The 25,187-nt window shown below is 36.4% G+C and overlaps 1 protein-coding gene across 3 annotated transcripts; it reads left to right on the plus strand.

Annotated features, from left to right (window-relative positions):
- The first annotated feature begins 11,899 nt into the window (after positions 1-11,899).
- LOC104600731 (DEAD-box ATP-dependent RNA helicase 20-like) lies at positions 11,900-24,454 on the plus strand. 3 transcript variants are annotated; one of them, XM_010263844.3, is made up of 10 exons: positions 11,900-12,209; positions 12,308-12,594; positions 15,357-15,536; positions 15,681-15,842; positions 16,317-16,471; positions 21,229-21,321; positions 21,438-21,523; positions 21,606-21,832; positions 23,208-23,435; positions 23,921-24,454. In XM_010263844.3, exons 1-10 carry the CDS (start codon positions 12,154-12,156, stop codon positions 23,980-23,982), a joined length of 1,536 nt encoding a protein of 511 aa, XP_010262146.1. In that variant the 5' UTR covers positions 11,900-12,153; the 3' UTR covers positions 23,983-24,454. The 3 variants fall into 3 exon arrangements, with proteins under 3 accessions (XP_010262146.1, XP_010262145.1, XP_010262147.1); XM_010263843.3 differs by having other exon boundaries at positions 11,936-12,209; positions 12,305-12,594; XM_010263845.3 differs by having other exon boundaries at positions 11,936-12,209; positions 12,326-12,594.
- The last annotated feature ends 733 nt before the right edge of the window (positions 24,455-25,187 follow it).

Genomic DNA, 25,187 nt, shown 5'->3' on the forward strand with positions numbered 1-25,187 from the left:
CATCTTTTCTTGTTTTGTGATGACCAGCAACTTGAATATTTAGGGTTTCCAAGTCACAAGGCTCAGGAATCTCTTGCTTATTCCTATGCCTTTTCTTTTTCTCCTTTTCAGCTTCACCAGCTTTTTTTTTCCTTGTTTCATCTTTGAAGAAAAAAGAAGATAAGGGTTCTCCGCTTCATGAATAAAAGAACGTAAGAGAGTGCAAGTTAAGGATGTTTTGTTACTCAACAGAAAAGATGGAATTCTGAATATATGAAGCCATTGTTTGAATGGAACATCTCCCAACAACAAAGACAGATGCCAAAAAAGTAGAGCAACCCCACATCCTAGATTTTGGAAATGGGGAATAAAAGATGCGACCAGGCATTCAATTCACGTGTAAACTTTGCATGCTGATTACAGTATCAAATTTGAGTGTTGAAGATTAACCGACTCAACCCAGTCTCTAGAAAAGTGTTTTGGTACCGTGATCTTCACAGTGTTTGTGTTTTTCAGACAGATAGGTAGGCCGGAAGGGCTTTAATCATAGAGGAGGTGGAGCCAAGGAAAAGTAGCACCTCTCTCTCTCTCTCTCTCTCTCTCTCTGCCACCTATTGGTTCATCGGCACTTCTGTGAACACAAGTACAAAGGAGGAGCAATGACCATAAGTACCACAAATTTCTTCTTTGGTCAATGGAAGCTATCAACTCCACAGTCAGGGAAGAAATAATTTTGTGGCTTCTGTTGGATTTAAACCGTAAGATGGTCGCAGTGTCCTTGCTCTTTGGCTTCTGAAAAGCTGGTAGTAATTCTGTAATTGAAGTCCTAATGCAGCTGAACGAGTTAACCAGACTACCAGAGCATTGGTTTCTAGGGGGAAAAAACTGCATGTCTTTTGTGCATGATGAGGATACCCTTCTTTGGTAGAAGGTGATACCCTTTGATCTTTTCCTTCCCTTTCCCTTCTCCTTCTCTTTCCTCTTCTTTTTTCAATTTCACTGTGAAGATCTTGAAGCAATAAATACTAGGTACTAAAGCAAGTGAAGATCTTGAAGGACCTAAGTACTGAGTTTTGATTTTCTCTCTCTCTTTTTTTTTGATGGGTAAGTGAGTTTTGATTATGGTGTCAATTTCAACAAGAAATAATTATAAATCAATGAGCTAGAGTTGCAAAGCCTAACAACATAAGCTTATTTTAATTTGCAGATTAACCTTCAATGTACTATGTTATTATGGGTATGTGTGTACTGACAAGCAGTACCCCAAGCAACACTACCTTCAGTTCTGAGAAGATCCATTCAAGACATGCTCCAATTAAATTTGTTCAAGGTGGGATTGCCTTCATTTTTAATGGAAGCATGCCTTAAAATACTAAGGCCATCTTTGGGAGTGCTTAAGTTAAAAATAAATACTTATTGAATAAGTGCTTAAAAACAAGTGCTTATTCAAATAAGCACTTATTTGTATTTGGCACCCAACTTTTTCAAGTGCTTATTTTTTATATTGGGTGTTTGGTAGTCTTTTTCTCTAATAAGCACTTAAATAAGTATTTGTGACTATTTTGTCCTTCATTTTCTTTCAAATTTTCAAAATATACCCTTTGAAAGCATTTTTGTGAAAGTATTTTTACAAAAGAACTTTTATAAAAGCACTTTTAAAAAAATACTTTTATGATATCATTTTTATAAAAGCACTTTTATAAGTTTTATAAAGTGCTTTCATAAAAGCACTTTTGCAAAAATGCTTTTCTAAATGTGCTTTTTGTAAAAATGCTTTCATAAAAGTACTTTCTTAAAAGCATTCGTAAAAGTACTTTTATGAAAGTGCTTTCATAAAAGTACTTTTATAAAAATGCTTTCATGAAAGTACTTCTATAAAATTCAACTAGGGATAATTTTATAAGTGGTATTTTAAAATTGAACTAGGGTAAACACTTAAAAAAACTGGAAATTTGGACTTAAAAAATAAGCCATTATTTTTAAAATAAGAACTTATATTGGGCTTATTTCCCAAATACCAATAAGTGCTTAATGGCCCAAATAAGCACTTATTTTTAAGCACTCCCAAACATGGTCTAAGAGTAACAAACAAACAACATTGCATTATACACATGCATGCATGGATAATTCTGAGGAATAAGTTTATACTGAATTTCTGATTATAACTTTCTTCAATTCCTAACAATTTGCTTATTCGTTTTGTTTACTAAAATATATAGGCTAGTATAGCTTAAGAAGGATTACTTCTTTTTGCTATAAAAATGTATAGTAAAAGCTATACATTTTTATTTGGGCATAGAGTATTTGAGTAGTAGATAAATTCCACTAAACTCATCCCCCACCCCCCAAGGCTACAACTTGGGTCGGGTTGGCCCGAACCCAACCTGAAAAAGACGGGTCGGGTTGGGTTGGGTTGGGTTGATGCTCAGGTTAAGGTTAGGGTTGAAATTTATGAACCCGACTTTACTTCGAGTTGGGTTAGGGTTGACCCCTCGGGCAACCCAACTCAACCCAAACTTGACTACATAGTACATATCATATATAAATATATGATATATATATATATATATATATATATATATATATAATATCATACATTGATTTGTTTAGATGCATGATAGTTGTATAGCCCCCACCACATACTATCATTTATTTCTTTTAAGATAATCACTTCACTTAATTCTAATTGGAAATACTAAAACCTTAATAACATATTTTATTTTTTCTGAATATTTTATTCTTTATTTCCTCTCTTTTGCTTGCCACCCATAGCTTGGTGCCTATAAAAGATCTATTATAAGCCATAACTCATAATAAACTATAGTCATTTCAAACACTTTTTTTTCTGAATTTTATACTTAGAAAACCAATAAAAATATTAACAAACAAATACTAATAAAACATAGGATTAATATATGTAGTGAAAGTTGAGTTTAAGATCTTAGATTAAGAAGTTCTAAAATATTTTAAGGGATGGGAAGAAAGTTGGGTTGGGTTAGGGTTAAAGGTATTTAGTTAGGGTTAGGGTTGGATAGGTCGGGTTGAAAGTTGGGTTAGGGTTAGGGTTGGGGTTTAGAACTTAGGATTGGGCTAGGGTTGGCCTCAACACCCGACCTTACCCGGCCTGACTTGCAGCCCTACCACCCCCTCATTCAAGAAGATCGCTGATCTCTCATTCTCTCTCCACCTCCCCCCCCCCCTTCATATTGAACCTAATCTTCATTCCAGAATATTAAAAAGAATATCTTTTAGAATAAAATCAATTTGTTCACTAGACTCTAAGGTTTACAAAACGAAATTTCATGGAAGTTTGGAATTTCCATAATAATATATAGTAATTTTAATTTTATTGTTATATTCAATTAATATAAATTCTGAAACATTAAAAAAGTTTAGAATTTCATGGCCCGAATTTCAGTCGTTTCAATTGAATAATGCCTAATTTTCTTGTTTGTTATACTTTTAATTTATTTTATCATATAATAAACTTTTTTACTTTTTCTTCAAATGTTTTTCGATAGATGCTGCAATAGAAGAATTTAAATTATAAAAGATATTTTGATAGCTAAAACAATTTAAATGTAAAAGAAGCTTTAGTGGCAGCCGATCAGTTCTCTAGCCTTCTAATTTAAGGTTGAGTCCAATTCATTAGGACGACCCTTATATATATATCATAAACTTAACAATTTACTCTTTGCCTGTCTAGACAAATGATAAAGTAGAAGTTGGTAGAACCATTTTCATCTCTCATATTTTTCTATAAAAATTTTGGCTTGTTTCTCAAGTTCACAAAATTTTACTCTTCTTTTTTAAAAGTTTGGATTATCAAGAAAATATAAAACAATCCAAAACAGTTCAAAGACCAAAACATAGTTCCTTTTATTTTGGTTCCCCTTTAATTATCCTTTAAAAATTAAAACTGTGTATTGGGGTCGTTAAGGGGAAGGGGTTTTAACTGTTCAGTCCACCCTTAGAAATCTTAGCTCCACCCTAGGGGTGGAATGAATCCTGATCGTGGATTGATGCCAAATCCACAAGTAGGATGCAATTTATAGAGGGAGGGGGGGCTATTAGTAGACTAGGAGGTGGCTGTAATTTCAGATTTCAGAGGGGGAATACGGTCTACTTATCCCTAAGGGAAAAGGCAAGGAGACGAAAAAAATAGATGCATATATAGAGATTATAAAGGAAATTCTTAAGTGATCATAGTTTTAATTAATTTTTACTCTATATAGTTTCTTCTTGAATAACAGTGTTTGGATTGATAGAAATTGAGAGGGGGTAGAAATAGAATGCTTCCTTCAAACACTGTTTTTCGTTTTCATTATATGAGGGCAGAGAATCAAGAAGTAGGAGAAATTTAAATGGGCCAATTTCAATTTGAGCAGATTTCTTAATAAGGGAAAGGGATAACCATTCTTGAATCTTTAAGTCTCAACTCCTACAACCTTTTCCCTATGAACATTCGGAAATCTCTCACTTGGGTGAGAAGTGTGTAAAATTCATTTCCATTTCTACAAACTTAATCCAAACACGGCCAAGAGAAATACATTTATGAAGGCTTTGTTATACACGTAATTAACCTGAAAAAAAAAAACGAATGTGCATAAGAAATAATAGTTACACAAAATGTGATTCACCTATTTCTATAGATTTTACAGAGAAGTCCAGACAGGCCCAATACAAATTTCTTACTGCAGTGGAGGTGTGATCAAATTTCTTAAACTATCCTTATTGTTTGGTTAATTGACTAAATCTACTCTTATTGTTTGACTATTGCCTTACACTACCTATATTGTTTCTGACAATTGCCTAAAACCCCCTTATTATTAGCGCTCCTTATAAACCGTTTACACATAACATCACGTGCATGACTGTTATAGTTTTCAAAAATCCTCAAGTCACCCCTACTATTTCAAAAATCCTAACTTAACATTACCAGGAAGGAAGATAAATCCATGCAGCACTAGCACTTTCAACGAAGGTAGGCAACAGGACGGTCGAAGGAAAATTGGTGGTAGGTGAAACTGGGCACTTGATGAAGTCCGAACTAGAAGCGTTTGTGCACATGTAATTTTCATAGATCTGATAGTAACCGGATGTGTTGACATTGCCGATGATTGCGTCCAAGCTGTAGAAGTCACCATTGGGTTTGATCCGGCATCCTCAAGCCTAGGAATTGGAACATTCCGGTCTTACTGTGATTTTAATGGTGCGGGGATCAATCTTTCCATCTTTCTCAACACTTGCAACTGCATTCTCAAACCTGCTAGACAACGATCATCCATTCAATTCTCACTCACCCCAAGATCTTAAGCTATATTTTCGTTGAACTTTATATATTTGAGTTCACCTTCCCAATGTCATATCAACGACATAAGATTCTGCAAGCATCCCAAATAAGTTGGTATGTTAATAAAAAGGGTTTAGACACTTTAAAATTTAGGTATTTTGGATAGTAGAGCCTACATCCTCAAGTTGCTGAAGCTTCAAAAGGCCTCTGCTCTGCATGCAAAAAGCTGTAAAATCTATTTCAAATCAATTTCGGACCATATAAATTTTCTTATTTGCAACAATAGTTTCTATTGAGACCACTACAACAGAGACGATGATTGAGGGGTATGGAAAAGAAGGGATTCTGTTATGAGACAAAAAATAGAGACGGAGAAAATGGAGACAGAAACGGAGACGGATACAAAAAACATTGACTGAGATGGAGGCCGAATAACAATCTGCTTATCATGCATATTCCTGAATTTTTTCATTAATTGGGTTTTATTTTGAAAATTTGATGAATAGTAGAGGAAAAACTTGACATTTCATTTCTTCCGTTAGCACTTAATGATGATGTCAATTGTCATAAACAGTAAGGGTAATTTAAGACAATATATAAACAATAAGGATAGTAGTTTAAGACAATATATAAACAATAATGATAGAGTTGATCAATTAGCTAAACTACAAGGGTAGTTTAAGAAATTTTCCCTAAATTATATTAACCATTGTCAAAAGCAAGATTCACAATAATAAGCGACGTAGTCTTGACTTGAGTCCAACACAAAAGAACTCTCAAATTTACCTTATTAGAACCTGCCTAAAATAAAATAGCAGTCCACATTATAAAGAATGAAAAGTAAACAACACTGATCAATACACACATTTGACATATTGATATAATCTTTTTCACTTCGTGGATGAAGCAAGGTTTTAAAAACCTACCCGGAAACAAAATTGCTGTGGCCACCAGTTTCCTGGTCAATGTTTTGACCGTCCGGGTTGAATGGTTTATATTGTTAGGGCACATGTTGGTATTAAGTCTTTTAGACTTTTAGTTTTTATGAGAGAGAGGCTATGATTTTCAGTTGAGAAAGAAATAAAAAGAAAAGAAAAAAGAAAAAAAGAAAATAGAAAATAGAAAAAAATAAAAGGAATGAGAGAAAGGAAAGAAAGAAACAAAGGAGGGAAAAAGGAGGAGGAGGAGGGAAGAAGAAGGAAGAGGATTTGACCTTCACTGGACATGATGATGGCGATGGTGTCGATGACCGTGACTGTGACAACAAAAGAAACACAGATCTCAGATCTATCTCAAATCTTAGATCTGAGATCTGATTTCTCTCTAGTCCCCAGCCCCTACAATATTCTTCTTCTTCTTCTCTCTGTTGTACTTGGATCTCAGATCTGAGATTGTTCTTGTCTCAGACCTGAGATGTTCTTTTCTTTTTCTATTATACTTGTGAACCACTGTCCAGGTCGAATGGATTGATGGTTCAACTGCCCGGGTCAGCTATTCTTTGACCAAGTCAATGGGTTTTAGCCCAGAAATGGGTTAAGGGTGAAATGGGACTGATTACCTGGACAGTTTTTAGGCCGAACAGTCTAACCATCCAGGTCAACAATGGTTCAAAAACACTGGGATGAAACATCTAATATCACTAAGGATAATGGAATGAGCTTCATAAATTGCAAAACTTCCAAGGATGTTTCAAGAGGAAATCCAAGAAAAATAGCTAAAGAAACAACTATAGTATACATAAACAATTTCGAATTGTAATCCTTGCTAGATGAGTCCCAGCTATTATAAGCAAAAAGAACAAAATTAACAAAAAAAAAAAGTTCCATATTATTGTTAAGATCCTTAGCTAGCTGCCGGTATTGATGAAGACATTTTCTTACGGGTAGTGCTATCACACAGCTATTTCTCACTTCTATTAAGCTCGTGCATTGCTCACACATGTGATTTATTATTCTTAAATTAAATTATCAAACATATAAGAAGTCAAAATTAAAACTCTCTCAAGTCTTAATTATTTCTGATGAAAGAGGAAGACGGGACCAGGCCTTAAGTATTGGGCCCCCATGCCTAATGGAGGCCCGACCTTGAAGAGAAGTTTACTTTCGTGATTTTAGAAATGTTTAAGGTGCACATGATGTCATGTGTTCAAGATGTAACCTTATTCGACGTTGGCAGAGGAGGAGAAAAGAAAAAGAACACAGTCGGAGAGATGAAAAATAGGATACTTTTTTAGATTTTAAAGGGTAAATTATAGCTTAGTACCTTCTACTTTAGGGCTAATTTCATATTAGTACCCAAACTTCAAAATGTGCCATTATAGTACTTGAACTCTAGAAAATTACTAATAGTCCAAAATCATTAATCATTGGAAAAATTCCTGATCAGTATCTTGTATTTTGGCTACAGTGATAATTTGGTTCCCAAACTTTAAAATGCAACAATTTAGTACCCGAACTTTCGAAATGTGACAATCTAGTACCTGTCCTTAATGGATAGTCAGTTATGTATATCATGTGACCTCATATGTGATTTAAGACTTTTAAAATGTCAAAATTACCCTTGAAAATAAAACACATTGTTCATTATCTTTTTCCTCAAGAACCAAAAGCTTGGGCTCTATTCTTTGAGGTTTGAGGTTTCCTGTTTTCGGTTTTGGATTTTGGTTTAGCTGGAGTTTTGTACATCTCCTCCAATACACCCTTTGTTCTTTTAGGCTATGTTTGGTTTGAAGGAAAAAGTAGCGAAAAGAAAGGAAAGGTAGGGAAGTCTTTACAAACCTTGTATAGGTTTTCCTACCTTTACTTTCCTTTCCTTACCTTTTCCTTCAAACCAAACATACCCTTAATGAAAGTTAACCTTTTCTCTTTCAAAAAAAAAAAGAAAAAATATAATCCACACATATTTACCATTACATATCCTTGGAGTAAAAGCCAAAGTGAAAAATAAAAAGAAAGGTTATTGTGGCTGATGCTGACAGTGGATTGGCATTGTGTTCAATCCCAATAGCCATATCAGCCCTATACCTAATCTTATGTCTTTTAAACACATGGCAATGGCTTTTCAAACACAAAGTTTCATGAAGGCATGAATGGAGGGAGAGGAAGTCACAGATTCCCTTTGAGCTCCAAGCTTACCATACTGAAGATTCCCAATTAAGTCATGGCACTAGCTATGGTGGGTCTACCATGGATGCACCTTTATCATTATTAATTTTTATCAGTGTTCAGTATCACTAAAATTGATTTCTATAATGTGCCTTTATTACGTTATCACTGTCTAATTACATGATCATTAATTCAATATTAAGTATCATTAAAATTGGTTTTCCTTATGCAATGTGGAGATACGATTAGTATTATTAAGATGAAAGAACCGTAACTCGGTCTGAGAAAATTAAAAAGTAAGATAAAAGCTAAAAAAAGCCGCATATTTCAACAACATAATGAATCCATGAATGATCGAACACGAAAAGAATGCATCGTTAAAGTAAAGTGTCGAAAATCAATTTGAAACTTCTTTGTAGTGTCGAATGATCAAAACCCGTTTCAAATTTAATCCTAATTGTTTGTTACAATTTCAATACTTCAAAATCCACCTCGAATAAGACTATAATAGAAATAAACAAATGTCATTAAAAATCTGGCAAAAAGCGTATAAATTTCGGAGCGACAAAAGTGTCTTGATACTTGAGAGAGAGATAAAAGTGTTGTCCCATGGATGAAAGATTTGATGGTTGGTTCTGATTTTAATGGATGGTTGATAAAAAAAGTTATATAACTCTTTAAGGGCATTCATGTCATTTTATATATCACTTAACAGTTGGTTAACGTTAGGTATTAGATTGTCGCATTTTAAAGTTTGGGGACCAATTTATCACTTAAACCAAAGTAGAGGGTACTGATCGAGAATTTACCCTTAATAATTGTTAGATGTTATGTGAAATGACACTAATATCCTTTGAGTTTGAATAAGCGAGTAAAACATAATTTGAAATGGCCAAAATAGCCATATTTAAATTCATTTTCTTTACAATTGGGCACCACTATTCTCTTTGTGCCCTAACCTTTATGCCTAAAAACCAATGCTTCCCATTGGAAAAGTTGTACAGAAAAATGTTGCCAAATAAGATGATGTTGTTACGGAGAAGAGGACTTTAGATAACGTAGTTGTAATCATTTTTTTTTAATTATTCAATCCATAACAAGGGGGTTAGACTGTCATTGTTGCAAGAGAAGATGAATAATTCTTGTTATTGTTGATGAAGACAGTCAAGGTAAATAAATTTTTTAAAAAAGTCTAATACAAATAAGGGTATGAATTGACGATTTGTGGGAGCTCAAGTACTTGGTAGTTAGGGGGTGTTCTTTTTTTGGATTTTGAGAAGGGAAAAGTTAGTCAATGGGATTTTGGTTTCATTGACCAAGAATCTCATATTCTTTTTTTAGATTTATGTGGGTATCAAGGAAAATTTATTTTCTTGGGTATCACTTACTCATCTCCTAGGTGGATAAATAATTTTCTCACCTAGGGGGAAAGTTGTCAACACTTGAATGGGACAAGAGTGCCCCTTTTAATAATGGAATTTTATGGATAAAATGGTCATTGCCTTATTTACATGAGAAATAAAAGAAAATGGGTAAATGCACTTACCCGAATAAGTGTAGGAAAAACTTATCCAAGTAACTACATTTACCCAGGTAAATAACTTACCGAAAAGCAAACAAGGCCTTAATAGTATATTTTGAAGTTTGGGTGCTAGAATGAGACTAGCTCCAAAGGCCCAAAGTACACATCACGTCACCTGCCCAAAATAACTGATGAAGTGTTCCCTCATTGGAGTTGAGTGTTTGTTTTTCAATATTTAGGGTGGTTGATTATCTTCCAAGTACTTATAATTAATTTTCCCAAAACTATATGGGGTAAAATACAAGAACTTCCCCTAAAGTTTATGACAATCATAAAAACCTCCGTTATAGTTTTATTTTAACAAAAACCTCCCTTGAACTTTTAGAGATCTTGACAAAAACCTCCATTCCATCAATGATTCAGACAAAAAACTGATAAAATTATGAAATTGCCACTAATTAATTGTAAGGGAATCAATAAAATATTTTAAAATGTTGGAATTGCCCCTGCTTCCCCTTCTTCTTGCAATAGAAGGGAACTACGTGGTTTCTTCTTCTTCTTCTCCTTTGTCCCCACCCTCTTCTATCAAATCGATTGAGTTGGAGCAACCGAAGGGACTGTTCATCTTCTTCATGGTGGTAGCGAGAGAGAATAAGTCTTCTCTACAAAGAAGCTAGAGAACCATATTTGCATCACAAAAAGATATTTTGATGAAGGTTGTTGTACTTCTTAGAAAAGACCATGTTTTCATGAATCAAGCATTTCCTTTTTCTTCTCGTTATACAATTGAAATTTTAATAATAAATATAGAAAAAAATTCCCTCATGAATTGACTTCAATTTCCTTGCTTTTGATCCCCTAAGAATCGTTGGGCAATGCTATTAGGCCAAAGGTACATGCAAGGAATTTCTATGAAGCTCAACCAATTATACTAGGCAATCTATCTCAAGGTTCCAAGTATCAACAAGTATTGACTGATACATATCGTGTCGGTAGCTTCCCAATATGCCCATATAGGGGTTGTATCGGGTTAGACCACGGTTCAGAGGGTAGCCAGGGCTTAAACCGATCCCTCTAAATTAATTAAAAAATAAATAAATAAAGCTTTAAAAAAGTATCGATACTCCTTACTGGCATATTGGCTTGTATTGGTACTTTGAACCTTGATCTATCCAACTCCAAATTAACCAGTCAGAAGTTTATTGAGAGATGAACACTGGTTGATTTGCACAAGTTGTGTAATGCAGGTTGTTGCCAAACAGGATGGCATTCAACTTTGTTCATAGCAGGCGGCACCTTCGCATATTTTATCAGGTCCTCCAGCTTCTTTGTAGAGAAGTTGTTCACCCGATTCACCTTGCTTGCCTTGATGCAAATAAGCCCTCCATTACAGTCCATGTCTCTGAAAGGCATAGAGGAGCCATGACTTCCAACTCAAACCCACGAGATTGCATCTTGGTCTGAAATGACCAATGTATCTATAACAAAAATATGGCGACAATCCATTAGGTTCAATTTGAAAAGAGTACAAATGCAAATATGTACAGTGCAAATACATATAAAATAATACAAAATATAAAGTTTTACACTACATATTTGCATTTGTACTCGTTCCAAACTAAGCCTAAGTAGTAAAACCCTCAAAGGATGAGAGGACCAAAACACTACAATTCTTAAACGAACACAAAGAAGATTAATAATGCCTTTCTGTTGGTCCAACTCAATCCAAGAGAGAGAGAAGAAGAAGAAAAAGAATAAGAAGTCAACAAGAAAAACCAGTGAAAGGAGAGATTGGGGGAAGGATTTCATGCTGTTCCCTTCTGTTGCGAGAGGAAGGGGAAGTAGGGGCAATTCTAACATTTTAAAATATTTTATTGATTCTCTGTCAATTAATAAGGGGCAATTTCGTAATTTTATCAGTTTCCGTCTGCATCACTGGCGGAAGGGAGGTTTTTGTCGAAATCTTTAAAAGTTTAGGACAGGTTTTATGATGGTCAGAAACTTGAAGGGATGTTTTTTTATTTTACGCTAACTATATTGAGACCGAAGAAGCGAAGCGAGCGGGGGATCTTCCCCCTCTACTCCTCTATTCCATATTTTGTTGAGTTCCATTGTTGGGTTTCTTTGCTTCTTGTTTTCCGGCCAAACAACCAAGGAAAAAAAACCCTCGGTTACTTTACTTGAGCAGAAGTGCTGCTGATAGTCCGGTGTCCGAGTTGTCTCTTTTACTCTTACACAACGATTGCTAGAAGCACATGAGCCGCTACGACAGCCGGTCCGGCGACCCGGGTTTGTACCGTGACCGGAAAAGGTGACTATCTCTATCTCTCTGGAGCCAGGAGCGGAGGCAGATTTCTTTTTATTTGTCCTTTTTTTCACATTTCTTGTTATTTGCTTTTTAACTAGCAGTGATTCCGGTTTTGGAAGTGGTGGAGGTGGCGGCGGAGCTGCGAGTTATGGAAGCGGTGGCCGTTCGTCATTGTCAGGCAACAGGGAATACGATAGTGGTGGGCCGCCCAGGAAGCAGGGCCTCGATGGGTTAACCCATTTCGAGAAGAATTTCTATATTGAGTCTGCGTCTGTGGCGGCGATGACCGAGAGTGAAGTTGAGGAGTACCGCCAACGGAGACAGATTACGGTTGAGGGCCGAGACGTTCCCAAGCCGGTCCAGGACTTTCGCGACGTAGGGTTTCCAGGTACTTTTATTTGTTTGAGCGGAAATGCCCCTTACCATTCATTTGATCTCGAAATCATTTGCTAATTGCAATGCTGATAGTCTGATACTTCTCTTGTGCATTGGGAATGTAATTGGTTTGTAACATTACGAGTCTGGAATTACTTGCGGAAGGGCCTCGAATCTATTTTTTAGCTACTACACTATAGCATTGATTCCTAATGAGTAATGATAATACAAGCAAAGTAGATATGCTCAGTTTGAGATTAACGTGTTATTCTTACTAAATTCAAAAGCTAGTAAGTTAGGAGTTTCGTGCTATATTCCTTCTCTTATTTCAATCTTGACCCTCTTGTTCTAGAGCATTGCTGGCTAATGCTTCAATTGTCTGCATTTCCTCTAAAACTTCTTCAATTTTTTAATCTTCAAGGAAGCTTTACTTTTTTAAATAATAAATAAAATTCATTAAAAATTAAAAAAGAAAAATAGAGAGAATACAAATTCTGGGACAACTAATAAGTGATAAGGTATCTTCTTATGCAAAGCAAAAGATCCCTCTCACAACCACACTCCTAATAAAACAAAAGGTCAACAGGACCCACCAAACCACTCGGGAAAACAAGAAGTACTACCAACAAGACTCAATAACACAACACCATGACCACGGCAACACAACATAACACTTGGAAAACTAGGGCAGGTTTTAAGTTTCCAGGAAAATGTTTAGAATCTAATACATCCAGTTATTTGCTTTGTGAAAAAGTAAAACTCCACTGAGTTGATTTTCATTTCTTGGAATCTAAATTTGGACAACACAAGTGTTGAGCAGGTTTATCAAATTCCTCTTTAAAGTTGAAATTATCTGCTTTGAATCTTTGAGAAAGGTTCACTGTTCATGGGGTGGATTTCATGGATTAGGGAACTTGGTACATTGGGGTTACTGGTCAGTTTGGCTTTGTAAACAATCCTTAGTTTATCAACTCCATTGGGTTCATAGAGGAAAGGCAATACAGGACTTTAGACTACTATGCTACTGTTACTTTTTTTGGACAAATGGAAAGATTATTGTATTATATTACTGTGAAAAGAGGGCAAGGCGTGCTCCAAAAGATGTACAAAAATCTATACGAGTATCACTATAGCATGTATGGTGATGTACAAAATTAATTGAAAACCAATTGAGATCCAATCATTTGAAATTCTACTGTTACTAAATTTGAAATACATAATAAAATACTTATTGAAACAAGACATATAAAAATGAATTTAACTGTAAAACAACATAATGAACCGTAGAAATAATAGTGTTATGTATGTTTGGAGGTTGAGCTGTGCATGTCTCACCCTGTTCTCCTTACGGGGAGATTCATATGTATGGTACCTTAGCTTCTGAATTGATAAAGTTCAAGATCTGTTGGTGAAAAAGGAATTGATATAAGTGAGAGAAATTATTATATTGATACCTTTTGCTTGTATGACTGTGTATAAAATGGGCATTTAAACTTGGCAAGCATAGTTATCAAGGCAACACCTAGGCGATAAGGTGCTCATGGAGGGTTGCCTTGCTTAATCGTCAAGATATTTTATACAGTGCTCTTGGATACTTTTATATTCTTAACTTTTTTAGATTAAAATAAAAAAATAGACATTATTAAACTAAAGTATTCAGTTTAAGTTAAAATACTAGTGTTTTTAATTATTTTTCTCATTTGTTAGGGTTCAATCAACATGTATACTTCCATGAACCCTTGAAGACTTCAAAACATGAACCGATAACAATGGAAGAACTCAAAATTTTACCTAATCAGCACATATTGATTATTTTCTTCTTCTTGTTCTTCTTCTTCTTCTTCTTCTTCTTCTTCTTCTTCTTCTTCTTCTTTCACCCTTTCTTTATACAATCATCCTTTCTTTTCTTTTTTCCTTTTCCTCTTTTCCAGTTTTCCTAGGACAAAAATAGTGGATCAACCCTTTCTATTTCCTGAAATTTCTTTTCTTCCTTCCATTTTTCCATGAATATGTTGATTTTTTTTTTTGTTTTAAATGAAGTCTATACATTTTTTATAAAGATTGTAGACAAATGAAGTCTATACATTTTCCTAGGACAAATGATTGCCATTTGTTATGGAACTTAGGGATTGCCCTAGGATTCATGGTTTTTATTCAAAAACCCCATCGCCTGGGTTGGGTGTGGACCCGAACCGATGGGCCAGTTTGGGTTCCTGATATATATTGTCCCGATTCTTATCGGTTTGGAACCGGTTCCACCCAATCCCGAACTGATTCAGACCCAACCCAAACTACATACATATTAAATGTCTAATATATTAAATAAATTAATATTATATATAATATTTTTAGTAGGTTTATTATAATCAGGTCCATCGGGTCAGACCTGATTGTCCCAAGAACTGACTGGTTCGGCTCTGGGGTCTAATATTATAGACCCTATTGGGTCCGGTTCGGTTCTGTGTCTTTAGCATTTCTTATTGGGTTGGTTCTGGTTCTACCTGGACCCAACCCAGACCCGACCTCTTGACAGCCCTACAAGAAACACACACTTTTAGTACAATTTATTTCAATCGTCTTTTAAGCCATATACTTGTAATCCATTCGTCTAGAGTATGTTTCTTGGGAACTTAGCTATAGGAACTTATTTATTCAAATACTTAGATAAGGTAAGCTTCCGAGCATTTTCATTTGACATTCTTGGATCCATTTTTATCTCTTTTTGTGTTGTCTGGATCTGGATGGGAGTGATAACTACAACATACTCAACTTCAGATTATGTCATGCAAGAAGTTCTGAAGGCTGGCTTTGTTGAACCTACTCCTATTCAATCTCAAGGGTGGCCCATGGCTTTAAAGGGCCGTGATCTCATTGGTATTGCTGAAACAGGATCTGGAAAGACGCTTGCCTATCTACTGCCTGCTATTGTCCACGTTAATGCACAATCATTTCTAGGTTTAAGTGTTTCTTCCTTATTCTTTTATGTCATTCTTCTTCTTCTTCAAAAAAAAAAAAATCTTTTATATCATTAGTATGGTTCTTCTGTATTTCTATTATTTGATAGTTGGCATGAATTTTCTTCTCTTTCTATATTTTCAGCTCCTGGAGATGGTCCTATTGTCTTAGTTTTAGCCCCAACACGTGAGCTTGCTGTCCAAATACAACAAGAAGCCACCAAGTTTGGGGCATCATCTAGGATTAAGAATACCTGTATATATGGTGGGGTTCCAAAAGGACCTCAAGTTCGTGATCTTCAGAAAGGTAGATTACTGTTACAATTAAGATAATCCAGCTAACATACAATCTGGTTCTTCTAGTTGTGTTGTGTACCGGATCTAGACATCCCAGGAATCTTGGGGTGTAGATGGGGTCAGTGTTCTTCTCACTGCCTTCTATTGATGGGGCAAGTTTCAGCTTAAAACTCCTTGCCATGTGACTGAAATGAGCGTTCTTTGGGATATTTCTCAGATTAAAATATTAAAACCCCACATGGCTGTATGACTTGGGAAAAGCTCCACTGTTGGTATGGGGCTGATTGGATGAATGAACTCTTAAGCCAATCCAGAGGGTTCCTTATCCAATAGACGGTTCTGTGCAGCAACTAAATTTGTCGAAAGGTCCAAAATAAGTTGGATCCCTGCTTGATCTGTCTGTGAAAAAAAGAATACAATTTGGTCCTTGTGAACTTAAAAGCTATTGATGGAAATACATTCTGTTCTCTGTTTTCCTATTTAGGTGTTGAAGTCGTAATTGCTACACCTGGAAGGCTCATTGATATGTTAGAATCCCATCATACAAACTTGCGAAGGGTCACCTACCTTGTTCTGGATGAGGCAGATAGAATGCTAGACATGGGTTTTGAGCCTCAGATTAGAAAGATTGTCTCTCAGGTGTGCTTATTTTTCCTTTATTTTCTTTACCGTGCAGAATGTCTAATGTCTTGATTTTACTTGCTTTACATCCTAATTATTAGAAAAACATTTGGACTAAAGTCACTAGTGAGTTTCAATTGCTAGGATGCCGTGGAATTGTTCTTTTTTGTCATTATATTGTGAAAACTACGAATATGAATGCGGTCACATTGTTGAACCCTACTTGTTTTTTTTTTTTATTAGCAAGAAATTTATTGTATTAATTAATTATAAGATAACAGTACAGTTTGATGACCATAAAGTCATCCCAAGTAATGTTTGCTAGGTTACATAGAAGCCCAAAACAACTGTTGCCTTTCTTCTCCTTGTTTAGCAAGGGAATCAGTTAGTCCATTTGCACTCCTACGTACCCACTTGAAATCAGCATTTAGTTCTTTTGCAATCCTTTCAACTTCCCTGTAAACATTCTTAAGAGTCCAAGGGATATGTTTGTTACATCTTGCCCAAGAAATAACTATTTTTAAATCCCCTTCTACCTCCATCTGTCTGAAACCCAATTGCTTTTCCAACTGGAGACCATGTAGATGTAGTAGAGCCAACAATTCAGCCTTCACAGAATTAGCTGTTCCAATTGGTCCTGAATAAATAGCTAATATCTTGCCCTCCAAATTTCTAATTGCCCCACCACTTCCTGCCATACTTGGGTTGCCTAAGGAGCTTCCTTCAAAGTTCAACTTTACTTTGCTGCCTTGTGGGGGTTTCCACTCCATTCTTATTCTTTTTTTTTTTTTTCTCTAGAGAACTGTGCTACTTCCTTCCATGCCCTTAGGATGTTATTAATTGTTGAACCCCACTTGTTTATGGTCAGCTAGATGGATCCCTGGTTCCTCAAGATTTTAAAATGGATTTTGATGGTAGACTGGCTGGGATGGGAGGAGTCTTTTCCATGCATAATGGATCATATCTTTTTCACCATTCCTGATTGCTCCTTAAGAGAGGTGGGTTCTAACAATGGTGGAAGTTATTGTCTTACTCCAGTTACTTCGGATTGGAAGGCTAAGAACTATCTCTTTGGTTAAGGGAGAGTCAAGCATGCCATCATGTGGGCAAAGAATCCATTTGGCATTAGCTTATCATATCAGGGATGCAAAACTTTTGGTTAAGGAATTTCCAGGTTCTCTTAGAATCCAAGGGAAGACAATATTATCGTCAACTAGCTAGAAATAGGGTTGGCTGGTTGGTAGAGAGGATTGTATAGTGGCAACTGTCTGTTTTTGAGAAAAGGTAAGGTATATTTTCATTAATGGAGCAAAAAGAGGGAATAATCCCTATACAGTGACATGCTGTACACATATAAAGCAACTTTATGTCATTATGAAGTTATTCTGGGGACTTTTCCTCTAGTTCCCCCTTTTGTTTATCCTGTAACGATTAATGAAATACTCCAGTATTGTCAGGATTTAAGAAAGTCACACCATAGCCTCCCAAATAATTATTATCATCATTCCTTAGGCCTTTCTCAACTTTGTTAGCTCGAGTACATAAGTCATGCATTTCCATTCTACTTCATTGTGGCAATATTATACTATTAGGGCATTATCCTTCAAAATCTTTTATTTACTGCTTCAACCAACTTTCTTTTTTGGCCATTGACCCTTCCCTCATTCTTTGAGTTCCTTCAAGATGTTCCAATCTACTTATTGTTACTGCTGCCATCATTGATTATCTTAGGACATGATCCAACCACTTAAGTTGACTAATTGACTCTGTCTTTTTGACACCTATTGGTCTACCTTGAAAGTTTCACATAAATGTATTCCTTTATAATCTTCTCTTCCTAGTTTTGCCACTCACCCATCTAAGCATCCTTATCATGGATCCACTGATTTAGTGCATGCATCCTTTCTTAATTGCTCAATATTTTATGGATGTGTTACAACTCTTAGTTGTTCCCAAGTTTTGGGGGTAAAAATAACTTATAAAACTTCAAAATGGGGTCTTTCAAGAATAGCAAAGCTTGTTGAACTTATTGCAGTAAATAATGATGGAAGTGGTAGATAAAATTTTCTCCCAGGTGATTATATCTAATTATTCTAACCTCACTAGAATTGTAGCTTTCAATTGGGAGGTTTATTGTGAGAAAATCAACACTTGTGACCTGTTACAGAAAAGGAGACCTCACTCATGCTTTTCTCCCCATTGGTGTATTTTTTGCAAGGCAAATGGTAAATCCTCCTTTCACTTACTAATCCCCTACCTTTTTGCTACTGGTATTTGGGATTGCTTTCTTGCTTTGTTTGGTTGCAGGTAGACCCCTCCTTCCAATATGTCAAGCCTCTTTGCTCCCACTTCATTTGTTTGGCCGAAGAAGAGAGAGTCATGTGGAGAAGTATAAGAGCTGCAGTAACCTGGACGCTTTGGGAAGAAAGAAATGCAAGAATTTTCCCTTGAAGGGGAAAGGAATAAGGAGGCTTTCATAGAATGCATAATCATTAGAGTTGTTCATTAGCTAAAGCCGTATTCAGATTTCTCAGTGGATGAATTCTATGGAAAGTGGCTAATTCATCATCTTTAAAACTTGGTGTTAGTGTGTCTTGGACACCGTTGATTGAGGGATACATAAAATTGAACTTTGATGGCAGGAGTAGGGGGGATCCAGGCCTCTCAATTGTAGGTGACTTGTTCAGAAATGAGTTAGGTCAGGTGATGGTACTTCTCAGGTCCAATTGGCATCGGGATTCATTGAGGGCTGAAGTCATGATGGTTGTGGAAGGAGCAGTCAAAGCAAAGGAGTTAGATGTACACAAGCTGATTATAGAAGGGAATTCTCAACTGGTGGTTAAGTGGCTACAAAATAAAGGGAATGACCTATGGATGCACAAAAATGAGTTAAAGAAGATTAAATGGATAACTTAACTAGGAGTATGAATATTAGAAATTTAGAATTCAATGGGTCCAAAGGACAGCTAATAGCATGGTTGATGCTTTGGAAAAATATCTTTTATCTTATCTTTAATAAACGAAAGTTACAGTTATTAATCAAAAAATACTAATTATTCTGACATGTAAATTTATTATCAAGTAAGTCCTTATGTTGAAAGGACAAAATTTCAATCGAGGCACCATAGCAATGAGAACCATGATCTTTGGGTTTGGGCAAAACTTTTCGCCATTAAAAGCCAAGTAAGAGTATCATTGCTCGTTCTTGTAAATGTTCAACTCCTATTACCCCCTGCTTTGCCAGTGATTCATCTATGTTGTTTCCTGTACAACGTATGCCCTTGCTCTTGAACCCTTATGTTGAAGGGAAAAATTTTCAATTAAGGCACCATAGCAATGAGAACCATGATCTTTTGGTCTGGGAAAAATTTTTCATCATCAAAAGCTGAGTAAGAGTGCCATAGCTCATTCTTGTAAATGTCTTCAATTCCTATAGATGCTGCTTCCTTCACTAGAAATAGATGACTCTTCTAGTAAACCCTCTAATTTATATATTCCTTATTGGTGTTTTAGTTAGATTATAAATATTTGACCTCCTAATTGGATCTTTTTCATGAATTTCTTATGAACTAAAAGAGCAAGTCTTGTCAAGGTTCAAAGTATTGACACGTATCGGGCTGTATCGGCTGATAAGTATCGTATCGGGAGCTTCCCGATACGCCCCTACAGAGGGTGTATTGGGGTTTTGATCTGTTCATGAGGTGGATGGACATTAAACCGGCCCCTCTGAACCAGATTTGAAAAAAAAAAAAAACTAAAAAAAAAAGCTATCAAAGTATCGACGATACTGCCAAATACGCCTCTACCGGCATATCGGGTGTATCGATATTTTGAACCTTGAGTCTTATAGAGTCTATATAGGATGTTTTTATTCTTCTATTTCTTATCCCAATGTATGGGGATTTCTGTAAATTGCCGGGGAGTTGGTGCCTTGTTTTTCAGTGTATTTTGGATTCAAGAAATGTGCCACTCTCATAAATCATCATCACCTGCCTAATTTACCTAATTGGTGTTGGCAGCATGACCATGTGGACCCTATTTAGCTGATAAAAAATAAAGGGGAAAAAAAAAGAAATTGGACCCTGTTTGCAGCCATAAAGGTAAATGCGTCTTTACCATCTCCTTGATCTCAACTGTTGCATACCTGATGTTCAGCTTGAATGAAGGCATCTCTAGCTTCTCAACATTTCCAATGAAGTGCTTTTTTAGTGAACCCCTTGGCTTTTTTATTTATAAATATTAACAAATGTTTACATGGATGCTCCTCTGAAATGTGGCTGTCTCCAAGCTTGTATAGTTGTACCATGGTCATGAATCAGGCAAGTTCAGACAACCTGATGCATGTGTCCCCATTGATATTTTACTGAGTTACTCCAGAGACCAATTGTTACATGTGAGTTTCACATTGTTTGCATGCTTCTAGGGTATTTTTGGCTCACAAAACACAGTGTCTTAGCTAAATAGAATCCATGATTTGGTGAACAACTTGGTTCTGAAGTGGTCCAAGCATTTTACCTTTGTGAATGCTTATTTTGGTCTTGTATAATGTTCATGAGATAGCAACAACATCTAGCAGAAAATCATCAAATCTCAGGAAATTTTTACTGATTTATGGTCATATTTGATGGATAGATACTCCTATGTGGAAAAAGAAGGAAACAATCACGGTATTAACTTTCTGTGAAAACAAAATCTGATCCTTGGATTTGGTTGACATGACATCCTGAACTATTTGTCCTGAGAGTTGTGGTTCTTAATATCTTTTCTTTGTACAGATTCGCCCAGATCGTCAAACTTTGTATTGGAGTGCTACTTGGCCCAAGGAGGTTGAACAGCTCGCCAGGTCGTTTCTTTACAATCCATACAAGGTGAAACCCTTACACCCTAACCTAGGATGGTAGAATATGATTGTCATCTACTGGGGCTCCATCTTGAATTCCAGGCATACTAATTAATTAATTGCCTTCCATTTGTTTTGGTGCAGGTAGTCATTGGTTCTCAAGATCTGACAGCAAACCGTGCAATACGCCAGATTGTGGAGATCGTTTCGGAGAATCAGAAATATAACAAGTAGGGCAAAAAATATATTTGCTGGTTCCATCTGGTTTTCGACGTATGCATGAGCCCTTACTGATTGTGTTAATAATTTCAGATTGGTGAAGCTGCTGGAGGATATCATGGATGGCAGCCGAATTCTTATATTCATGGATACCAAGAAAGGATGTGACCAGACCACAAGGCAGCTTCGGATGGATGGTTGGCCTGCTCTGTCAATTCATGGAGATAAGAGTCAGGCAGAGAGGGATTGGGTCCTCTCAGAGTTCAAGGCTGGCAAGAGTCCGATTATGACTGCAACAGATGTTGCAGCACGTGGTTTGGGTATGTGTAGTGTTTGCATTGGCTGTGGCAAAGGATCTATGTTGCTATTAATGTTCTATCAGCTATTCTTCAATATTTTATGTATAAAAACATTTTATAAAATATAATATGTATTTTGAAAATAAACTAGAATACTAATATTGGCATTCTGAAAAGATTAGCAGTCATTATTTTTAACCATGCATCTATAACCTATTATTTATATTTGAGCAAGTTCATCTCATAGGTGTGTGCCTTGACTCAAGTTAGATAGTGCATGGATGAGATTTTTCACTGGAAGCCATTCTCCTATTCACTGTATATATGACTTGGGGGGCTGTTTGATAACAGCTGAATTGGCCGAAGCATATGACTTATTACTTTGTCTTGTCTTTTAGTGGATGAAATAATTTAATAATTAATTATTTGAGTATATAGTAATCAACCTAACTTCAGTTTCAGCCATTGAAGAGCTCACAACCTCCTTTAAAGACAAAGCAATAAGCCATTTCAGTTCAGCCACTTCAGCTGTTATCAGATGGCCCATTAGACAGACAGATATTGTTGGTGTTGAACTCTTTATAAACTGATATTGGACATGTGTATACAGTTTATTTTAGTACAATAGCTGAAGTGTTGAATAGCTGCTATACCTGATAATCCTGTGGATCATCTGCTAATATAGCAGATACTCAACTCTATTCAGCCTTAATCCCATTGGGATTGGATTTATGAACCTTGTCCTGTCAGTGTGCTCCATTAAGAGCCATTTTTGTCAAATAGGCTGTCCTTGGATTATTTAATACCATTTGGCCCATTTTTTATTTGGTCTGCCCTTTTCTCTTTCTTGCACCAAGTCATTCCTTATAGGTGATGACAAAATGTATGTCATGGAATTGTCTAAATCCAAATTTCCCTTATTTTGTCACCAATTGGAGCCACTCATAAGCCCTCTCAAATGTGCTGTTTCTATAGTCTTGCCATTCATCCATCCCAGCTATACTCATTTTTTCAACATATTGTTGATTGCCAATCACATGTTTTAAAATAAGAAAAAATGAAAACAAAAATCTAGATTGGTAGAAATAAGCATCAGCATCATGTGGCATGACAAAACTTTCAGACAAAGTATATTATTTAAACTGGATTTCTCAGTTTCAATAAATATGCCAATGACCCAGTAGTTGAGATGGTCAGTTGGCATCCCTCCTAATAGGAGGCACAGGATCAAGCCTGCGGAACCGCAGGCTCTTCGTGGTATGATCAGTGGGCATCATATTCACCCTGCTTTGTCACCACCCCTGATACCCCTATACTGTGTAGTAACTAATACCAAGAAAAACAAATTCAATAAACACATTTTTTCACCCCTGCTCATTTCTAGTCATGCTGGCAGATGTGAAAGACGTAAAATATGTGATAAATTATGATTTTCCGGGATCTTTGGAGGATTATGTCCACCGCATTGGCCGAACAGGTAGGGCTGGGGCCAAAGGAACAGCATATACTTTCTTTACAGCTGCAAATGCCAGATTCGCCAAGGAACTTATTACCATCCTTGAAGAAGCTGGACAAAAAGTCAGTCCAGAACTGGCTGCAATGGGACGTGGTGCACCTCCTCCAGGTTAGTCACACCGAGTCACTTTTCTTTCTTTCATCTTTTGTGTGTGTGTGTGATAAGGGCCAAGTCAGATCATATACAAACACAGCTACTACTATGTTGTCTAGTATTGTTCACAAAGAAGAATGTGGTGCAGCTACATGCATCACATACTCTATAATTCATAATCACCAATCATTAGTTCATCTATCTTGACCATCTAGTTCAAGACCTTGTCTGAAAACAATGCCAACTAGACTTGGTTCAATTACTTGACATTGGGTTTTTCAGAACGTCTGGTTATATTTTGAGCTGTGATCCATCAATCGAACAATTCAAACTGGTGATTCTGTGAACCATGTTACAGTTTATAGGTGGTTATGTATACTGTATTATGCAGCCAACCAAAGCTTGTGTTATATTTACTCTCTCTCTCTCTCTCTCTCTCTCATTCCTCTGGATGCATCATAAATATGATTGTTGATCCTTCCCTGTTTGCTTTCATTCAGGTAATGGGGGCTTTCGTGATCGCGGGAGGGGTTTTGGTGGTGGTCCGCGGCCTTGGGGCTAATAGGTCAAGAGGAAATGAGTAGCTATGGACATCAAATAGGCTGATGGTCTGGTTGCTTCATTACCTCGGGCTTGTATTTTTGGTTTTACATTTACTAATTGATGGCGGATTCCTCAAGGCATGTAATAGCATCTTCTTGATGTCTCACTTGCATAACGCCATAACCAAGTTGACTTCAACTGCTGGAGGGTTGAGGTCGGAGCTTAAATGTCATGCCGGAGCTTATATTGCAGATTTTAAGATAGGAGTACACCATCACTTTTTAGACTGAAGGAAACAGTAGAGCAGGATAATTTAATTATTTATTGATTTATTCCACTGTAAGAGTAGGATTGAATTAATTGGTAAATTTGAATGTTGAATTGTCGTGCCAAGGATAAATTTATCCCTGGTTTAAATACCATTTTCCGGGTGTGACGCTTATTTACATGGTATGTATGAAGACAACTGAAAGGTTAAAATTAGCCCAAAACCCATTATCAGCACGAAGTCCCTTGTTCAGTGTTTTTGTCTTTTTTTTGTGTTACAGGGAAACCATTATCACTTACTGCTTCTGATTGGGTACATACCTTTTTGCAGGTGGGACTGCCCAGAGAGAGAGAGAGAGAGAGTTTTTTTGGTAGAACACCATACCAATAAAAAAACTGTAGTAAACATGTATATGATTTTCCCCTCCCTGGCTCCCCGAGGACTGAGCAAACTAGAACTATGAGGATTATCAAGAATCCAGCTCTTCTTACTTCTTACCTATTCATTCGCCACTATTCAGAGCCCTATTAACATCCAAACTAGACAGAAAGGGGATAAAATTCACCATCAGAAATGTTATCAAGTCACCCATTTCCCATCACAGGCTCCCGATGATGGGTCAATCATGATACGGCACATTCTGCACATCAGCATGATGAGTGGGACCCATATACCATGCACAAGGAGATGACATGGTGGCTGTGTATTGGCTCAATGAATCCAGAGGGAGGGAGGGAGGGAGGGAGGGAGGGAGTACCTTATTGGCTTATTCGAGGGACAGTCTGGATTACAGCCACAGCCAAACAGGAGTTACAGTTACAGGACAGGACTCGTCTGCGTGGCAGAAATAGGTAGGGGTCAGGTCATCGTAATAGTCTGCGATTCTGCGTCCTTTGCTTGTGTAGTTCCACTTCTAATAAGTTGCCTCATTGGTGAGAATTGGGATCTGCTCCTCA

Source organism: Nelumbo nucifera, chromosome 8 (genome assembly GCF_055504915.1).
Source record: "Nelumbo nucifera cultivar China Antique chromosome 8, China Antique-T2T, whole genome shotgun sequence".
In the NCBI taxonomy this organism is placed as follows: domain Eukaryota; kingdom Viridiplantae; phylum Streptophyta; class Magnoliopsida; order Proteales; family Nelumbonaceae; genus Nelumbo; species Nelumbo nucifera.

Coding starts and splice junctions, on each gene's coding strand:
- LOC104600731 (XM_010263843.3), top strand. CDS start 12,154: ATGAGCCGCTACGACAGCCGGTCCGGCGACCCGGGTTTGTACCGTGAC. Junction 21,322..21,437: donor TTCTTTACAATCCATACAAG/GTGAAACCCTTA, acceptor GTTTTGGTGCAG/GTAGTCATTGGTTCTCAAGA. Junction 21,524..21,605: donor GAGAATCAGAAATATAACAA/GTAGGGCAAAAA, acceptor TAATAATTTCAG/ATTGGTGAAGCTGCTGGAGG.